This window comes from Bombina bombina, chromosome 6 (assembly GCF_027579735.1).
Source record: "Bombina bombina isolate aBomBom1 chromosome 6, aBomBom1.pri, whole genome shotgun sequence".
In the NCBI taxonomy this organism is placed as follows: Eukaryota; Metazoa; Chordata; class Amphibia; order Anura; family Bombinatoridae; genus Bombina; species Bombina bombina.
In genome coordinates, this window is record NC_069504.1 from 263,457,179 (window position 1) to 263,477,531 (window position 20,353).

At 42.3% G+C, this 20,353-nt stretch overlaps 1 protein-coding gene and 1 pseudogene across 1 annotated transcript in view; both read right to left on the minus strand.

The window, feature by feature from the left end:
- The window catches only part of NUP107 (nucleoporin 107), a 264,058-nt gene that overhangs the window by 89,628 nt on the left and 154,077 nt on the right, over positions 1-20,353 (minus strand). The window contains exon 21 of the mRNA XM_053716825.1: positions 15,927-16,077. Within this exon, the coding sequence (XP_053572800.1) occupies positions 15,927-16,077 (151 nt within the window). The remainder of the gene's footprint in view (positions 1-15,926; positions 16,078-20,353) is intronic.
- Positions 2,222-2,339, minus strand: LOC128665247 (uncharacterized; annotated as a pseudogene).

The following is a 20,353-nucleotide window of genomic DNA, read 5'->3' on the forward strand; positions in this document are numbered from 1 at the left end:
AGGAGGCAAAGAGCACCACAGCAAAGCTGCTATATATGTCACTTCCCTTACCATTAACCTCCAGTCATTCAGCTGAAGGAAAAATGGAAAAAGAAGATAACACAAAGGTGTAGAGGTGCCTGAGGTTTTAGTTAAAAATAACTGTCTTAAAATAAAGGGTGGGCCTTGGACTCACCATATCCAGAAATAAATTACTTTATCAGGTAAACTTAAATTATGTTTTCTTTCCTAAGATATGGTGAGTCCACAGAATCATCAATTACTAGTGGGAACCAATACCCAAGCTAGAGGACACCGATGATTAGGCAGGGACAAGACAGGTAACCTAAACAGAAGGCACCACTGCATGAAGAACCTTTTTCCCAAAAGAAGCCTCAGCTGAGACAAAAATATCAAATTTGGAAAAAGCATGCAGAGAGGACCAAGTTGCAGCCTTGCAAATCTGTTCTACAGAAACTTCCTTCTTGAAAGCCCAAGAAGAAGGGACAGCCCTAGTAAATTGAGCTGGAATTCTCTTAGGAGGCTGCTGTCCAGCAGTCTCATAAACCAAACGCATTATACTACTCAACCAAAGAGAAAGAGAAGTAGCTGAAGCTCTCTGACCTTTATGTTTCCCAGAGAAACAAAACAGCAAACTAGCGACAATCCTTAGTCGCCTGTAGATAGAAAATAAAAGCATGCACAACATCAAAGTTGTGCAACAAATGTTCCTTATGAGAAGAACGATAAGAACACAGAGAAGGAACAACAATTTTCTGATTAATATATCTATCCAAAACCACTTAGGAAGAAAACCTAACTAGTACGAATAACCGCCTTAACTGCATGAAAGATAAGGCGAATCACACTGCAAAACTGAGAGTTTCGAGACACTCCAAGCAGAAAAGATAGCAATGAGAAACAAAACCTTCCAAAATAACAACTTAATATTAATGGAAAGTAAAGGCTCAAACAGAGCCTACTGCAAAACTTTAAGAACAAGGGCAAAACCCTAAGGGGGAGGAACCGACTTAAACACAGGCTTGATGTAGACCAGTGCCTGAAAAAAAGATTGCACATCTGGCACGTCCACCAGATGCTTATGTACTGACTGACAAACCCTTCTCCAAACCACCCTGGAGAAAGGATAAAAAAATTCAGAAAACCCCCCGCTTAGACAAAACTAAGCGTCCAATCTTCAAGCAGCCAGCTTCAGAGATTTAGATGAAGGAAAAGACCAATAATCAGAAGTCCTTCCTCAGAGGTAGTCTCCAAGGTGGAGAGACGACATTTCCACTAGGTCTGCATACCAGATCATGCGAGGCCACGCAGGGGCTAATAAAATCACCGCCACTCTCATCTTAAAATACGAGTAATGACTCGTGGAAAGAGAACAAACAAAGGAAAAAAGGTATGCAAGACCAAAATCCAAGAAAAATGTCAGAACATCTATCAGGACGGTCTGTGGATCACATGACCATAAACCATACCTTTGAAACTTGGCGTTCTGTCGAAATGCCCACAGAAGCCCATCCCTGAAACCCCCATGTGAGGGTCTACCTAGAGAACATTTCCAGATGGAAATGCTCACTTCCCGGGATGAATTAACAGTCTGTTTAGAAGTCCCAATTGTCAACCCCTGGAAAGTGGATGTTCGACAGCAAATGTGAGCTTCCTCCCACTGAACAATCCAAGTCACCTCCTACATGGCTAAGGAACCCCTAGTTCCTCCCTAATGGTTGATATAAACCCTAGAGGTGATATTGTCCGACTGGAACCAAGCAAGGGACGAGTGAGGTCAAGTCATCAGAGCATTGTGAATTGCTCTCAACTACAAGATGTTTAAAGAGGAGAGCAGACACTTCCGAGTCCATAATCCTTAAAGACCCAGACGTCTTACCAGCCCAGCAGGTTGGCATCCGTGTTCACATGACCCAGGAATATCTCCAGAAACACGCGCCCGGAGATAGATACACCTGAAAAAATACTACGGAAGAAAGTCTCTTGTCATCTGATCTAAATCTATCCTTTAAGACAGATCCGAAAGCTCTCCATGTCATGGAAAATAGCAAAAGGAATGATGTCCATGGAATACCATCAGACCAATTCCCTCCATACACAGGGTGACAGAAAAGTGAAGAAAAATCAACTGCAGATAAATCCAAACTCCCAACCTCCTGGTTGCAAGATGGCTAAGACCTCTGAAAGACATCTCCTAGATAAAGAATCAAATAAAGGTCCAAGCATACCGCACCTGGTGTTCCCAGGCGGTCTCCCATCCAGGTACTGACCAGACCTGACCCTGCATAACTTCCGAGATCAAACAAAATCGGTGCATTCAGGGTATTGTGGCGGTAGTCCCAAATAAATTACCCTTGTGGATAGAACAAGGGAACTCTTCTACAGATTCATTTCCCATCCCCGGAAAAGAAGATTGGACAAGATCTCTTAAAAGAGTTAGCTCGAAGTCAGGATGATACCTGAACTATATATTGTCCAGAAAAAAACACTTGCAATATCCCAAGACCTAAAGGTCTGACTGGGATGGCGTAAACTAAGAAAACTAGAGAAGATTCCGATTAAGGAAACAATAAATCTCTCAGGTCTAAGTTCGTTATGAACAGGCCCACTAGAACCAAAGGAGAAAGGATACTACTTTGAAGGACATCAAATACAAGGAAAGAGGCGCCGTATGTGTGAATCTGTAAAAGCCAGCATCAGAAATAGAACAAGTGCAGGGTACTCACAATATGGGAAGGCACTCAAATGTGCCTATAGGTGCAGACTGGTATTCACAGCAAACCAGCTAGCTGTGCAAGGCACTCCAGGAAATCCTAAGGTAGAAATCTGTATGTCCTAGCAGACTGTGAATGCTGGGTCCAGCAGTATAGGGATCAGGAGCTAGGTGCAAACAAAGGCACACAACTGTGTGAATCTGTAAGGTTTCAACAGTTGGTTTACAATCTGTGCAGGGTACTCACATTCTATGGCAGCACCCAATTGTACCAATAGAAGCAGGCTGGTTTTCACAGCAAACCAGATGGCTGTATAGGATATGCAGCAGGATACTCCACAGCAATCAGGATCAACAGGTAGCTCAGATGGTATAATAATCAGCAGCAATGAGGATATATGATTAAAAATGAATTTAATAATAATAAAAGCAATTAAAAATACATATATCACTCATGCATTATGAGTAAATAGCATGCAACGCGTTTCTCGGTTTCCACCGTTTCATCAGGCATGTGTTATGTTCTAAACAAACATCTTATATAAGCCTGAGCTACCTGTACACACCCACACCCATAAAACCAAAAAGACCAATCACAATAGCCCTTTGTTTAATTGCTCATTAGTTGAAGCACCTGAACACTTCTCATCATATACCCCAATGGGAAACAACATTAAACTAGATGAATTAATAACAATATTATACCCCAATGGGAAAGATCAATAAGATAGACAAATTTGGAATATACCCCAATTAGAGACAATGATAGAATAGATAGATACATATTGTAGATACACACCATGTAAACTGTGCACAGCCATAGATATGTAACCTCATTTAATCTAGTGATCGCCACATTCTATTGTGAAAATAAAACATTCATACCTGTCTGTCTGCTGTGTTTATCATGAGACACAGCTATAAAGTTCATGTACTCAATACCTAATTTCTCTACTTAATACCGTATGTTTAACTGTGGATCCTTATGCCTTATTCCACAATATTCGCCCTATTTTCACACTCTAGTATTTGACAAAACCGCCAGTCAAATACTAGAATGTGAAAATAGGGCGAATATTGTGGAATAATGCGTAAGGATCCACAGTTAAACATAAGGTATTAAGTAGAGAAATTAGGTATTGAGTACATGAACTTTATAGCTGTGTCTCATGATAAACACAGCAGACAGACAGGTATGAATGTTTTATTTTCAAAATAGAATGTGGCGATCACTAGATTAAATGAGGTTACATATCTATGGCTGTGCACAGTTTACATGGTGTGTATCTATAATATGTATCTATCTATTCTATCATTGTCTCTAATTGGGGTATATTCCAAATTTGTCTATCTTATTGATCTTTCCCATTGGGGTATAATATTGTTATTAATTCATCTAGTTTAATGTTGTTTCCCATTGGGGTATATGATGAGAAGTGTTCAGGTGCTTCAACTAATGAGCAATTAAACAAAGGGCTATTGTGATTGGTCTTTTTGGTTTTATGGGTGTGCACAGGTAGCTCAGGCTTATATAAGATGTTTGTTTAGAACATAACACATGCCTGATGAAACGGTGGAAACTGAGAAACGCGTTGCATGCTATTTACTCATAATGCATTGCTTGCGTTGCTTTTATTATTATTATTAAATTCATTTTTAATCATATATCCTCATTGCTGCTGATTATTATACCATCTTAACTACCTGTTGATCCTGATTGCTGTGGAGTATCCTGCTGCATATCCGATACAGCCAGCTGCTTTGCTGTGAAAACCAGCCTGCTTCTATTGGTACAATTGGGTGCCGCCATAGAATGTGAGTACCCTGCACAAATTGTAAACCAACTGTTGAAACCTTACAGATTCACACAGTTGTGTGCCTTTGTTTGCACCTAGCTCCTGACCCCTATACTGCTGGACCCAGCATTCACAGTCTGCTAAGACATACAGATTTCTACCTTAGGATTTCCTGGAGTGCCTTGCACAGCTAGCTGGTTTGCTGTGAATACCAGCCTGCACCTATAGGCACATTTGAGTGCCTTCCCATATTGTGAGTACCCTGCACTTGTTCTATTTCTGATGCTGGCTTTTACAGATTCACACATACGGCGCCTCTTTCCTTGTATTTGATTTTAGATTCGCTGACCTTTGGAGGGTGAAGATTGAGTGCGGCCTAGAGTTCCACAGAATATACACACCAGAAACTATACTGGACTTTCTCATCATCTGGGTCTGTTTTCCATCCATGATCTGGGACTCTGGTATATAGTAGTGTATATATACATTGATATTGTTATGTTGTAATATCCTGAATCTGCAGATTGTTGCTTTGTATATATTTATATATGGTTGCGTGGGTACACATATATATGTTTACCTATTATGTGCATTGCAATCTAGAAATATAACTGTGAAATACACATTATTTCTAATAGCGCCCCCTATTGGGTGTATTACCCTGGTTTTTACTTTGAAGGACAGAATCTGAAATATGAGGTAAATACCTCTATCACGTTCCCAAACTGGGACTGGAACTGTCACTCCCAGAGATGAAGACCCTGAATCCAGTTCAAGGAATGCCTCTCATCCTACTTGGATTGCAGATACTCTAGAAAGAGAAATCTGCCCCTGAGAGAAAAACTTAGATTGGACTCTAAAAGGCATGACCCAAACAAAGTCTCATCCTTAAAAGGAGACACTAGAAGCGTGTATTTGTAGGAAACAGAAAGAATTAAATCTGCAACTGCAGAACTATGAAGCCTAGGCTGTACCACTAAACCACAGGTAGGCATCAGCTGACCATAAATTTCAGCCACAATGCCCGGCGGCTAGTACAGCAAGTCTAATAATACAAGACATTGCTCTAAATGAACAATTAAACCTCCAGCTTCTTACCTACAGTATGTCAGAAAGAAAACTAGATTATCTCCGTAGAGATCTATGTTCTCTGATTAAAAGTAGAAAGTTCTCTTCTACTAAAGACACCGTGCATTTCAAGAGAGATAGCAACAGGAAATCCTAAAAAGGACGCAAGACAGGGAGAAATATCCCCAGATTCTCTATAACAATCCTGTGAACATCTCACAGCAGAGAGGAAAGAAAAAAATATAGGACTGATATAGTTCACAAAACTCCAAAGGAAAGACAACGATAGGGATCGGTGTCATCCAGTCAGCCAAGACCTACTGACAACATAAGAGGCTTTGAAGCAAACAACTGAAGGATACCACTTCAGTAACAGATGAAGGAATTATACTGTCCAGATCTGAGATTTCAGCCTCAGAAACTACCAGCGAATCCTCCTCTCTAACTTGGAAGACGACAAACCTGCGTAGCAGCATGTGGAGCACAAACCCTCTTATCTGAGACTTAAAATGTCCTCTTGCCTTTTCCCTGAAGTAAAGGAAAACAGTCTAAGCCACAGATACCGCAGAATATACCTGAGCTTGCAACTTCTGTAAGCAAAAACACTCCTCCAGGCGGTTGAGAGGAACCACAGGGCACTGCAAGTGACGCCATATAGGCTTGGGACATAAAAGGAGAAAGCTGTGGCAGTGCCTTAACAGCAACATCCTTGGAGACATTAAGTTCAAACCAATCTGTACATTTAATAGCATTTGCAAAATCAGAGGTACAGAAAAAATAAATGTTTAAACCAATTCTTAGTTGAGCAAGCCTTCACACAACTTCAGCATCAGAAGAAGGAATTATACTGCCTGAATCCGAAATTTCACCCTCAGATGCACCCGAAGAATCTTCATCCTCAGACTTCAGAGAGGAAATACTTTGATTAGCGACTTCAGGATCAGAAACCTTACTTACTGTTTCTTTAAAATTTCCTTTTGCATTTTCCCTGCAGCATGGGAAAAACAGACAGCGCCTCGGATACCGCAGAAGATACCTGGGCAGTAATATCTTGCAAAATAACTCCAGATGGAGCATGAGAGGAAACACAGGGCACTGCATGTGCAGATGAATAGGATTGGGACGCTTGAGGAGAAAGCTGCGGCACATTTGAAACAGGAGGCTCCTGAACAGCATCCGCCTTAGCTAATGATAGCTCAGGGTCAAAAAGTCTATTTCTATAAGCTAAAGTTCTTTCAATACATGAACAAAAGGTACTGGGGGTTCCACCTGGGCATCAAAACATAAGCTACAGGTAACATCCTGCACAGCCTCCTGAACCATAATACAAAAAGAAGCAAATAATAATTAAAAAAAAACTTTTTTTTTTAATCTTTTAACAAAGGATATAATACAGAACCAAAAAAAGTTCTTAAATAAATGTTCCCTTTAAATTTATCAAATCAGGAAAACATATCCCAGGTAACACTCTACACCTCAGCAGAATTACTGAGGTGCCCTACCTGTCCTGCAACCCGCAGCAAACTGAGGAAAAAAACGATCCCATTTACACAATCCGGATTTCCAGAGAAGCAAAAACAGCAAGAAGCCTTCTAAACAGCAGAGCCATCTGAAAAATGGGCACCTCACTCTTACAGGAAGTGAAAAAAAGCACCAAAAAAACTGACATCACAGATTTCGAACTTCTGTAAAAGGGGCGGTCCTACAGCTGACAAAAAAGCCATTTTTTTAAAAAAAAAACAACTTTTTTGAAAAGCAGGCTTAAAAACAAACAATAAACCCCCCCAAAAAATTACATAATCTGTTACTAAAAACAGATCCTCACTGAGCCATCAATAAAATAAATAACTCCTCACACTAACAGTGCCTGCAAAAACTGCCATAAAAACCTGCACCCTGACAGGAATAATAAAAAACGTCCCCCTGCAGCGTTTCAGCTGAATAAGTGCCAAATTTTTCCCTGCTACATAGAAAAATAAAACTGGCACTTACCTCAATATTTATCTGTCCAGCAGCAGGACAGCTCACATAGTTTGAGAGGATGTTATCCCTCACATGGACCTGTGGCAATACAGAAAGACTGAATAAACTTACTCAGGCTATCTAAATAGGGCAGCAAAATGTTTTGGGAAAACACAGTGAGGATTGTACCCCACAAGTTCCCAATTGCTTAAAAGCCACCATTGCCCTACTGAAGAGACTGACATGGGCTAAGGCTAGACCTTTTAGAAAGATCAGAGCAAACCTATTCTGCTTTAAAATAAAAAAAATCTTGATTGTAGATTAGACACCAAAACTTCACCACCTCCTTGCACCGCAGGCAAAGAGAATGACTGGAGGTTATGGGTAAGGGAAGTGACATATATAGCAGCTTTGCTGTGGTGCTCTTTGCCTCCTCCTGCTGGCCAGGAGTGATATTCCCACTAGTAATTAACGATTCCGTGGACTCACCATATCTTCGGAAAGAAATGCAAATGCTAAAATTGGCAAAAAAAAAGCAAATAGTATAGCCCTCTGAGCATAAAGAAGGCAATGAGCATATAGGAACTGAGGTAAAATAAAACTTCATTTTTTGGAGCCAAGCATGACGCACAACGCAAAAGGAAGTTGAGAAATTTTTGGCGCCAACAAACATCCGGAAATGACGCAACTCACGTCATAACAAACACAGTTTCTAGCCAAACAACCTAGCGTCAACTAAGACGCAGGAAATGACAAACTTGCATCATGACAGATGTACATTTGCGCCCAAAAAATTTCTTGCGTCAAGAATGACGCAATAAATAACAGCATTTTGCGCCCTTGCGAGCCTAATTTGCCCGCAAGTTTTCCAAGAAAAAGCAAGTCAAATTGAAAAAAAGACTATACCCCAGGTAAGACAAACTTCCAAAACATGACTCCCATAACGAAACTGCTGGACTGCAAAGGGAAAAACACATGGACCTGACTCATGGCAAATATAAGTAAAATACATATATTTAAAACTTTATATTAATACATAAAGCACCAAACCATAGCTGAGAGAGTGTTTTAAAATCATGATACATACTTACCGAAAGACATCCACATATAGCAGATAGCCAAACCAGTACTGAAAGCTATCAGCAGAGGTAATGGTATATAATCGATCTGAAAAGGGAGGTAGGAGATGAATCCCAACGACCGATAACAGAGAACCCTTGAAAAGATTTCCCGCAAGGAAAACCATAAAATCAAACAGGTGATACTCTCTTCACATCCCTCTGACAAACACTGTACACGGAGGAATTGGGCTTCAGAATGCTTAGAAGCGCTTATCACAGAAGAAATCATAGAAATCAAGCACAAACTTACTTAACCACCTCCATAGGAGGCAAAGTTTGTAAAACTTAATTGTGGGTTTTATTTATAGGCATTTTGCGGTTTGGGAGACTTTGCCCCTCCTGGTAGGATTGTCCATATGTCACTAGCTCATGGACTCTTGCCAATTACATGAAAGAAATGTTGGTTCTGATTTTTTTCTAAAGCTGCATTAAAAACAAAAAAAAAACATGGCTTACAGTACTCTATAAAGACTTTTTTTTTAACAAGGTATTTAACAGATTCAAGAGTTATGAGGTAGATACAGTTTAGCTACTATGAAAAATGCACATGAGCACATCTACAATATCTGTAGCCTTTGACAAACTTTATATAAGCTCACAGTGTATAGAAAAACAGAATTTATGCTTACCTGATAAATTACTTTCTCCAACGGTGTGTCCGGTCCACGGCGTCATCCATAACTTGTGGGAATATTCTCCTCCCCAACAGGAAATGGCAAAGAGCACAGCAAAAGCTGTCCATATAGTCCCTCCTAGGCTCCGCCCACCCCAGTCATTCGACCGAAGGACAGGAGAAAAACAGGAGAAACCATAGGGTGCCGTGGTGACTGTAGTTAAAGAAAGAAATTCATAAAACCTGATTAAAAAACCAGGGCGGGCCGTGGACCAGACACACCGTTGGAGAAAGTAATTTATCAGGTAAGCATAAATTCTGTTTTCTCCAACATTGGTGTGTCCGGTCCACGGCGTCATCCATAACTTGTGGGAACCAATACCAAAGCTTTAGGACACGGATGAAGGGAGGGAGCCAATCAGGTCACCTAAACAGAAGGAACCACGGCTTGCAAAACCTTTCTCCCAAAAATAGCCTCCGAAGAAGCAAAAGTATCAAATTTGTAGAATTTGGCAAAAGTGTGCAGGGAAGACCAAGTCGCTGCCTTACATATCTGATCAAAGGAAGCCTCGTTCTTGAAGGCCCAAGAGGAAGCCACAGCCCTAGTAGAGTGAGCTGTGATGCGTTCAGGAGGCTGCCGTCCGGCAGTCTCGTAAGCCAATCGGATGATGCTTTTCAGCCAAAAGGAAAGAGAGGTAGCAGTAGCTTTTTGACCTCTCCTCTTGCCAGAATAAACGACAAACAGAGAAGACGTTTTTCTGAAATCCTTTGTTGCTTCTAAATAGAACTTTAAAGCACGAACTACATCTAAATTGTGTAACAAACGTTCCTTCTTTGAAACTGGATTCGGACACAAAGAAGGCACAACTATTTCCTGGTTAATATTCTTGTTGGAAACAACCTTTGGAAGAAAACCAGGTTTAGTACGCAAAACAACCTTATCTGAATGGAACACCAGATAGGGCGGATTACACTGCAGAGCAGATAACTCAGAAACTCTTCTAGCAGAAGAAATAGCAACCAAAAACAGAACTTTCCAAGATAACATCTTGATATCTATGGAATGTAGAGGTTCAAACGGAACCCCTTGAAGAACTGAAAGAACTAAATTCAGACTCCAGGGAGGAGTCAAAGGTCTGTAAAAAGGCTTGATCCTGACCAAAGCCTGAACAAAAGCTTGAACATCTGGCACAGCTGCCAGTCGTTTGTGTAACAAGACAGATAAAGCAGAAATCTGTCCCTTTAGAGAACTCGCTGATAATCCCTTATCCAAACCTTCTTGGAGAAAGGAAAGGATCCTAGGAATTTTGATCTTACTCCATGAGAATCCCTTGGATTCACACCAACAGATATATCTTTTCCATATTTTATGGTAAATTTTTCTAGTTACAGGTTTTCTGGCTTGTACCAGAGTATCTATCACAGAATCCGAAAACTCACGCTTAGATAAAATCAAGCGTTCAATTTCCAAGCCGTCAGCTGGAGGGAAACTAGATTTGGATGTTCGAATGGACCCTGTACTAGAAGATCCTGTCTCAAAGGTAGCTTCCATGGTGGAGCCGATGACATATTCACCAGGTCTGCATACCAAGTCCTGCGTGGCCACGCAGGAGCTATCAAGATCACCGAGGCCCTCTCCTGTTTGATCCTGGCTACCAGCCTGGGAATGAGAGGAAACGGTGGAAACACATAAGCTAGGTTGAAGGCCCAAGGCGCTACTAATGCATCCACTAGAGTCGCCTTGGGATCCCTGGATCTGGACCCGTAGCAAGGAACCTTGAAGTTCTGACGAGACGCCATCAGATCCATGTCTGGAATGCCCCATAATTGAGTCAACTGGGCAAATATCTCCGGGTGGAGTTCCCACTCCCCCGGATGGAATGTCTGACGACTCAGATAATCCGCCTCCCAGTTTTCCACTCCTGGGATGTGGATTGCAGATAGGTGGCAGGAGTGATCCTCCGCCCATTTTATGATTTTGGTCACTTCTCTCATCGCCAGGGAACTCCTTGTTCCCCCCTGATGGTTGATGTAAGCAACAGTCGTCATGTTGTCTGATTGGAATCTTATGAATCTGGCCTTTGCTAGTTGAGGCCAAGCCCTGAGAGTATTGAATATCGCTCTCAGTTCCAGAATGTTTATCGGGAGAAGAGACTCTTCCCGAGACCATAGACCCTGAGCTTTCAGGGAGTCCCAGACTGCGCCCCAGCCCACTAGACTGGCGTCGGTCGTGACGATGACCCACTCTGGTCTGCGGAAGCTCATTCCCTGGGACAAGTGATCCTGGGTTAGCCACCAACGGAGTGAGTCTCTGGTCTTCTGATCTACTTGAATCACTGGAGACAAGTCTGTATAGTCCCCATTCCACTGTTTCAGCATGCACAGTTGTAATGGTCTTAGATGAATTTGCGCAAAAGGAACTATGTCCATTGCTGCAACCATCAACCATACTACTTCCATGCACTGAGCTATGGAAGTTCGTGGAACAGAGTGAAGAACTTGACAAGCGTTTAGAAGCTTTGACTTTCTGACATCTGTCAGGAAAATCTTCATTTCTAAAGAATCTATTATTGTCCCCAAGAAAGGAACTCTTGTCGACGGAGACAGGGAACTTTTTTCTATGTTCACCTTCCACCCGTGAGATCTGAGAAAGGCCAGAACGATGTCTGTGTGAGCCTTTGCTCACACAGACATCGTCCAAGTAAGGTGCCACTGCAATGCCCCTTGGTCTTAGAACCGCTAGAAGGGACCCGAGTACCTTTGTGAAAATCCTTGGAGCAGTGGCTAGCCCGAATGGGAGAGCCACAAACTGGTAATGTTTGTCCAGAAAGGCGAACCTTAGGAACTGATGATGATCTTTGTGGATAGGAATATGTAGATACGCATCCTTTAGATCCACGGTAGTCATAAATTAACCCTCCTGGATTGTAGGTAAAATCGTTCGAATAGTTTCCATTTTGAACGATGGCACTCTGAGAAATTTGTTTAGAATCTTTAAATCCAGAATTGGTCTGAAAGTTCCCTCTTTTTTGGGAACTACAAACAGATTTGAGTAAAACCCCATTCCTTGTTCCACAGTTGGAACTGGGTGTATCACTCCCATTTTTAACAGGTCTTCTACACAATGTAAGAATGCCTGTCTCTTTATTTGGTTTGAAGATAAGTGAGACATGTGGAACCTTCCCCTTGGGGGTAGTTCCTTGAATTCCAGAAGATAACCCTGAGAAACTATTTCTAGTGCCCAGGGATCCTGAACATCTCTTGCCCAAGCCTGAGCGAAGAGAGAGAGTCTGCCCCCTACTAGATCCGGTCCCGGATCGGGGGCTAGTCCTTCATGCTGTTTTGGTAGCAGCAGCAGGCTTCTTGGCCTGCTTACCCTTGTTCCAGCCTTGCATCGGTTTCCAAGCTGGTTTGGTTTGCGAAGCATTACCCTCTTGTCTAGAGGCTGCAGAGTTGGAGGCCGGTCCGTTTCTGAAATTGCGAAAGGAACGAAAATTAGACTTATTCTTGGCCTTGAAAGGCATATCTTGTGGGAGGGCGTGGCCCTTACCCCCAGTGATGTCTGAGATAATCTCTTTCAATTCTGGCCCAAAAAGGGTTTTACCCTTGAAAGGGATATTAAGCAATTTTGTCTTGGAAGATACATCCGCTGACCAAGACTTTAGCCAGAGCGCTCTGCGCGCCACAATTGCAAACCCTGAATTTTTCGCCGCTAATCTAGCTAACTGCAAAGCGGCATCTAAAATAAAGGAATTAGCTAACTTAAGTGCGTGAATTCTGTCCATAACCTCCTCATACTGAGTCTCTCTACTGAGCGACTTTTCTAGTTCCTCGAACCAGAACCACGCTGCTGTAGTGACAGGAATAATGCACGAAATAGGTTACAGGAGGTAACCTTGCTGTACAAAAATCATTTTAAGCAAACCCTCCAATTTTTTATCCATAGGATCTTTGAAAGCACAATTATCCTCGATAGGAATAGTAGTGCGCTTGGCTAGTGTAGAAACTGCCCCCTCGACCTTAGGAACTGTCTGCCATAAGTCCTTTCTGGGGTCGACCATAGGAAATCATTTCTTAAATATAGGAGGGGGGACAAAAGGTATGCCGGGCTTCTCCCACTCCTTATTCACTATGTCCGCCACCCGCTTGGGTATAGGAAAAGCGTCGGGGTGCACCGGAACCTCTAGGAACTTGTCCATCTTGCACAATTTTTCTGGAATGACCAGGTTGTCACAATCATCCAGAGTAGATAGCACCTCCTTAAGCAGTGCGCGGAGATGCTCTAATTTAAATTTAAATGTCACAACATCAGGTTCTGTTGAGAAATTCTACCTGAATCAGAAATTTCCCCATCTGACAAAACCTCCCTCATGGCCACTTCAGATTGGTGTGAGGGTATGACAGAGCAATTATCATCAGCGCCCTCCTGCTCTACAGTGTTTAAAACAGAGCAATAGCGCTTTCTCTGAAATGCAGGCATTTTGGATAAAATATTTGCTATGGAGTTATCCATTACTGCCGTCAATTGTTGCATAGTAACAAGCATTGGCGCGCTAGAAGTACTAGGGGTCTCCTGCGTGGGCAAAACTGGTGTAGACACAGAAGGAGATGATGTAGAACTATGTCTACTCCCTTCATCTGATGAATCATCTTGGGCAACTTTACTATCTGTGGCAGTACTGTCCTTACTTTGTTTGGAAGCTATGGCACAATTATCACACAATTTTGAAGGGGGAGACACATTGGCTTCCATACATACAGAACATAGTTTATCTGAAGGCACAGACATGTTAAACAGGCTTAAACTTGTCAATAAAGTACAAAAAACGTTTTAAAACAAAACCGTTACTGTCTCTTTAAAATTTTAAACAGGGCACACTTTTTTACTGAATATGTGAAAAACTATGAAGGAATTGTTCAATTTTAACCAAATTTTCACCACAGTGTCTTAAAGTATTCAAAGCATTGCACCCCAAACCGGAGCCGTTTACAGTTTTAACTCCTCTACAGTCCCAGCTACAGCCTTTGCTGCGACTTTACCAAACCCAGGGGGGTATACGATACCAAATGAAGCCTTCTAGGAACCTTTTCAACTACTTCCAGACCCACACACATGCAGCTGCATGTCCTGCTCTCAAAAGTAACTGCGCAGTAATGGCGCGAAAATGAGGCCCTGTCTACTACAGGGAAGGCCCTTCCTGACTGGGAAGGTGTCTAAACCAGTGCCTGACGTAAAAAAACGTTCCCCAAAGTTATAAAGTGTGAATTTCAACATCAAGCTGTATAAAATGCCCAAATAAAGCAATCGATCTAGCCCATAAAAGTGTCTACCAGTTTTATAGCCCATATTAAGCCCTTTATTCTGTTTGAGACTAAGAAAATGGCTTACCGGTCCCCATGAGGGGAAATGACAGCCTTCCAGCATTACACAGTCTTGTTAGAAATATGGCTAGTCATACCTTAAGCAGAAAAGTCTGCCAACTGTTCCCCCCAACTGAAGTTATCTCATCTCAAGAGTCCTATGTGGGAACAGAAACCTATTTTAGTTACTGCTGCTAAAATCATACTCCTCTCACAAACAGAACTCTTCATCCTTTTCTGTTTCAGAGTAAATAGTACATACCAGCACTATTTTAAAATAACAAACTCTTGATAGTAGAATAAAAAACTACAACTAAACACCACATACTCTTCACCATCTCCGTGGAGATGCTGCTTGTTCAGCGGCAAAGAGAATGACTGGGGTGGGCGGAGCCTAGGAGGGACTATATGGACAGCTTTTGCTGTGCTCTTTGCCATTTCCTGTTGGGGAGGAGAATATTCCCACAAGTTATGGATGACGCTGTGGACCGGACACACCAATGTTGGAGAAATATATGCATGTTTCAAGAAATCAAGATTAGAACATAATCACTGTATAATAGTGAATTGTGTCAGTTCCACTGGGGTCCAAAAGCAATCTTTACTTTGCAGTTGGTCTGAGATTGTAAGAGAAATCAGTTTCTTCCCTGTCTATCCTTTAAAAAAACCCAAAAAAAAAAAAAAAAAAAACCCCACACACACCCAACAAGCCTTCTGGAATACAGGAGCCCCAGCTACAAAACCCTTCATGATCCCACATCCTGTCTTCTTTGTCCCAGCATAAGGAGATTGCGACCCCCCCCCCCCCACACACACACACACTTTTTAAATTTTATTTTGTAATCCCCTGGTGTTAAACAGGCTACGCAGACAGATCATCCTTATTTATCTAACATTTTTATTAAAAGGGACATGAAACCCCAGATCTTTCTTGCATGATTCAGATAGAGCATACAATTTTAAACAACTTTCCAATTTTCTTCTGTTAAATAATTTGCTTAATTCTCTTGGTATCCTTTGTTGAATACCATATCTAGGGAGGCTCAGGAGCAGCATTGCCCTACTAGGAGCTATCTGTTGATTGGTGGCTACACATATTTGCTTCTTCTCATAGGCACACATAATGTCTTCAGCTAGCTCACCGTAGTGCATTGCTGCTCGTTTAACAAAGGATACCAAGAGAACAAAGCAAATGTGATAATAGAAGTTAATTTGAAATTTGTTTAAAAAAGTATGCTCTATCTGAAATTTTTGGTTTCATGTCCCCTTAAATTGAAAGAGATTTAAAATACCTGCATCCTTGGCAAGTTCCAGACAATGGTGACGCTGCTCCCGTTCAGTGACATTCTCCAAAAAACCAGCATACTGAGCAATGGCCAAGTCATGAGGTAGGTGCATGACATAGAAAGCAATCAGGTTAATGTGCTTTTCATTTATAAGGAGCTAAGATAGAAAGAGAATTTGGGATTATTATTAGTTACAATGTTAATAGGTATAAATTCAACAACATGTAAAAAAGGAAATTTATGCTTACCTGATAAATGTATTTCTTCTACGATATGACGAGTCGACTGATTTCATCCTTACTTGTGGGATATTAACCTCCTGCTAACAGGAAGTGGCAAAGAGCACCACAGCAGAGCTGTATATATAGCTCCTCCCTTCCCTCCACCTCCAGTCATTCGACCGAAGTTAGGAAGAGAAAGGAAAAGCCAAAGGTGCAGAGGTGACTGAAGTTTAACAAAAATATAATATATGCCTGTCTTAAAATGACAGGGTGGGCCGTGGACTCGTCATATCGTAGAAGAAATAAATTTATCAGGTAAGCATAAATTTCCTTTTCTTCTACAAGATATGACGAGTCCACGGATTTCATCCTTACTTGTGGGATACAATACCAAAGCTACAGGACACGGATGAAAGGGAGGGACAAGACAGGAACCTAAACGGAAGGCACCACTGCTTGAAGAACCTTTCTCCGAAAACCAGCCTCAGAAGAAGCAAAAAGTATAAAATTTGGAAAAAGTGTGAAGAGACGACCAAGTTGCAGCCTTTCAAATCTGTTCAACAGAAGCATCGTTTTTAAATGCCCATGAGGAAGCCACAGCCCTAGTAGAATGAGCCATAATTCTTTCAGGAGGCTGCTGTCCAGCAGTTTCATACGCCAGACGGATGATACTCTTCAGCCAAAAAGAAAGGGAGGTAGCCGTAGCCTTCTGACCCCTACGCTTTCCAGAAAAGACAATAAATAATGAAGATGATTGACGGAAATCCTTAGTCGCCTGCAAGTAAAACTTCAGGGCACGGACCACGTCCAAGTTATGCAACATACGCTCCTTCTTAGAAGAAGGATTAGGACATAATGAAGGAACCATAATTTCCTGATTAATATTCTTATTATAAACAACCTTGGGAAGAAAACCAGGTTTGGTACGTAAAACCACCTTATCAGAATGGAAGATAAGATAAGGCGAATCACATTGAAGCACTGAAAGCTCCAAAACTCTACGAGCAGAAGAAATAGCAACCAAAAACAAAACTTTCCAAGATAACAACTTAATATCTATGGAATGCATGGGTTCAAACGGAACCCCTTGAAGAACATTAAGAACTAAAGTCAAACTCCAGGGTGGAGCAATTGGTCTAAACACAGGCTTAATTCTAGTTAGAGCCTGACAAAAAGACTGAACGTCTGGAACATCTGCCAAACGTTTCTGTAGCAAAATTGACAAAGCAAAGATTTGTCCTTTTAAGGAACTCGCTGATAACCCTTTCTCCAATCCTTCTTGGAGAAAGGACAAAATCCTAGGAATCTTAACTCTATTCCATGAGTAGCCCTGAATTCGCACCAACCAAGATATTTACGCCATATCTTATGATAGATCTTTCTGGTGACAGGCTTACGTGCCTGAATCAAAGTATCAATGACCGAATCAGAGAGTCCCTGCTTAGATAAGATCAAGCGTTCAATCTCCAAGCAGTCAGTTGCAGAGAAACTAGATTTGGGTGTTGGAAGGGTCCCTAAATGAGAAGGTCCTGCCTCAATGGAAGCTTCCACGGCGGCAGAGAGGACATGTCCACTAGATTGGCATACCAAGTCCTGCGAGGCCACGCAGGCGCGATTAGAATTACTGAAGCCCTCTCCTGTTTGATCCGAGCAATCACCCGAGGCAGGAGAGCAAACTGTGGGAACACATAAGCTAGGTTAAACGACCAAGGCACTGCCAAGGCATCTATCAGTTCGGCCTGAGGATCCCTTGACCTGGATCCGTATCTTGGAAGTTTGGCATTCTGACAAGATGCCATCAGATCCAACTCCGGTCTGCCCCATCTGAGAATCAGAGTGGCAAAGACCTCCGGATGGAGTTCCCACTCCCCCGGATGAAACGTCTGTCTGCTTAAAAAGTCAGATTCCCAGTTGTCCACTCTTGGGATGTAGATTGCTGACAGATAACAAGAGTGGGTCTCCGCCCACCGAATTATCTTGAATACTTCTGACATCGCTAAGGAACTCCTTGTTCTTCCCTGATGATTGATGTAAGCCACAGTCATGATGTTGTCCGACTGAAAGTGAATGAATTTGGCCGAAGCCAACTGAGGCCACGCCTGAAGCGCATTGAATATTGCCCTCAATTCCAGAATATTGATTGGAAGAATTGACTCCGACTGAGTCCACACACCCTGAGCCTTCAGGGAATTTCAGACCGCACCCCAACCTAGAAGGCTGGCGTCCGTCGTCACTATCACCCATGAGGGTCTGCGGAAGCCAGACAATCCTGACACAGACAATCCTGAGACAACCACCAAAGAAGAGAGTCTCTTGTCTCCTGATCCAGATCTATCTGAGGAGACAAATTTGCATAATCTCCATTCCACTGTCTGAGCATGCTCAGCTGTAGTGGTCTGAGATGAAAACGAGCAAACGGAATGATGTCCATTGCCGCCACCATCAATCCAATTACCTCCATGCACTGGGCCACTGATGGCCGAGGATTGGACTGAAGTGCTCGGCATGTATTCAGAATCTTTAACTTTCTGACCTCTGTCAAGAAAATCTTCATGGATATGGAATCTATTAGAGTTCCCAGAAAGGGAACCTTGGTCTGTGGAATTAATGAACTCTTTTCCAGATTCACCTTCCACCCGTGAGTCATCAGAAAGGACAGAACCATGTCTGTATGAGACTTTCTCAGATGGTAGGACGACACCTGGATCAGAATATCGTCAAAATAAGGCGCCACTGCAATACCCCGCGGCCTGAGAACCGCTAGAAGGGACCCTAGAACCTTTGTGAAGATCCTGGGTGCTGTGGCCAATCCGAAGGGAAGAGCCACAAACTGAAAATGTTTGTCCAGGAAGGCAAACCTTAGGAACCGGTGATAGGAATATGAAATTATGCATCCTTCAAGTCCACGGTAGTCATATATTGACCCTCCTGGATCAATGGCAGAATTGTTCGAAGAATCTGTTTAGACTTTTTAGATCTAAAATAGGTAAAAACGTGCCCTCTTTTTTGGGAACCACGAAAAGGTTTGAGTAAAACCCCAGCCCCTGTTCCAGTATTGGAACAGGACAAATTACTCCCATAGTAGAGAGGTCTTTTACACAACGTAAGAACGCCTCTCTTTTTATCTGGTCTACAGACAATCGTTAAAGAAGAAACCTCCCCTTGGGAGAGAACTTTTGAATTCCAGTTGATACCCTTGGGACACGATTTCCAGTGTCCAGGGGTCCTGAACAGCTCTTACCCAAGCCTGGGCAAAGAAAGAAAGTCTGCCCCCTACTAGATCCGGTCCCGGATCGGGGGCCGCCCCTTCATGCTGTCTTGGTAGCAGCAGCGGGTTTCTTGGGTTGTTTACCCTTGTTCCAAGTCTGGTTGGGTCTCCAGACGGATTTGGCCTGAGCAAAAATTCCCTTCCTGCTTGGCGGAGGAAGAGGAAGAAGAGGGGACTCCTTTAAAGTTCCGAAAGGAACGAAAATTATTTTGTTTACCTCTCAGTTTAGCCCTTCTATCCTGAGGTAGGAGATGACCCTTACCTCCCGTAATGTCAGAAATGATCTCCTTCAAGTCAGGCCCGAATAGGGTTTTCCCCTTGAAAGGAATAGCCAAAAGCTTTGACTTAGATGACACATCAGCAGACCAAGATTTTAACCATAACGCTCTACGCGCTAAAATAGCAAATCCTGCATTCTTAGCCGCCAGCTTGGCAATCTGAAAGGCGGCGTCTGTAATAAAATAATTATCCGGCTTAAGAGCTTTAATTCGATCTAAAATATCCACAAAAGGAGTCTCCGTCTTAAGGGACTCTTCTAAGGTCTCAAACCAGAAGGCCGCCGCAGTGGTAACTGGTACAATGCATGCCGTTGGTTGCAAGAGGAAACCCTGATGAATAAACAATTTCTTTAGAAGACCCTCCAATTTCTTAGCCATAGGTCTTTGAAAGCACAGCTGTCCTCAATAGGAATAGTTGTACGCTTAGCCAGGGTAGATATAGCTCCTTCCACCTTAGGGACTGTTTGCCAAGAGTCCTGTACAGTGTCAGATATAGGATACATTTTATTGAAATTAGGAGAGGGTGAAAACAGGATACCCAGTCTGTCCCATTCCCTCTTAATAATCTCCGAAATTCTCTTAGGAACCGGAAAGAATAGAATTTATGCTTACCTGATAAATTACGTTCTCTTGCGGTGTATCCAGTCCACGGATTCATCCTTGTGG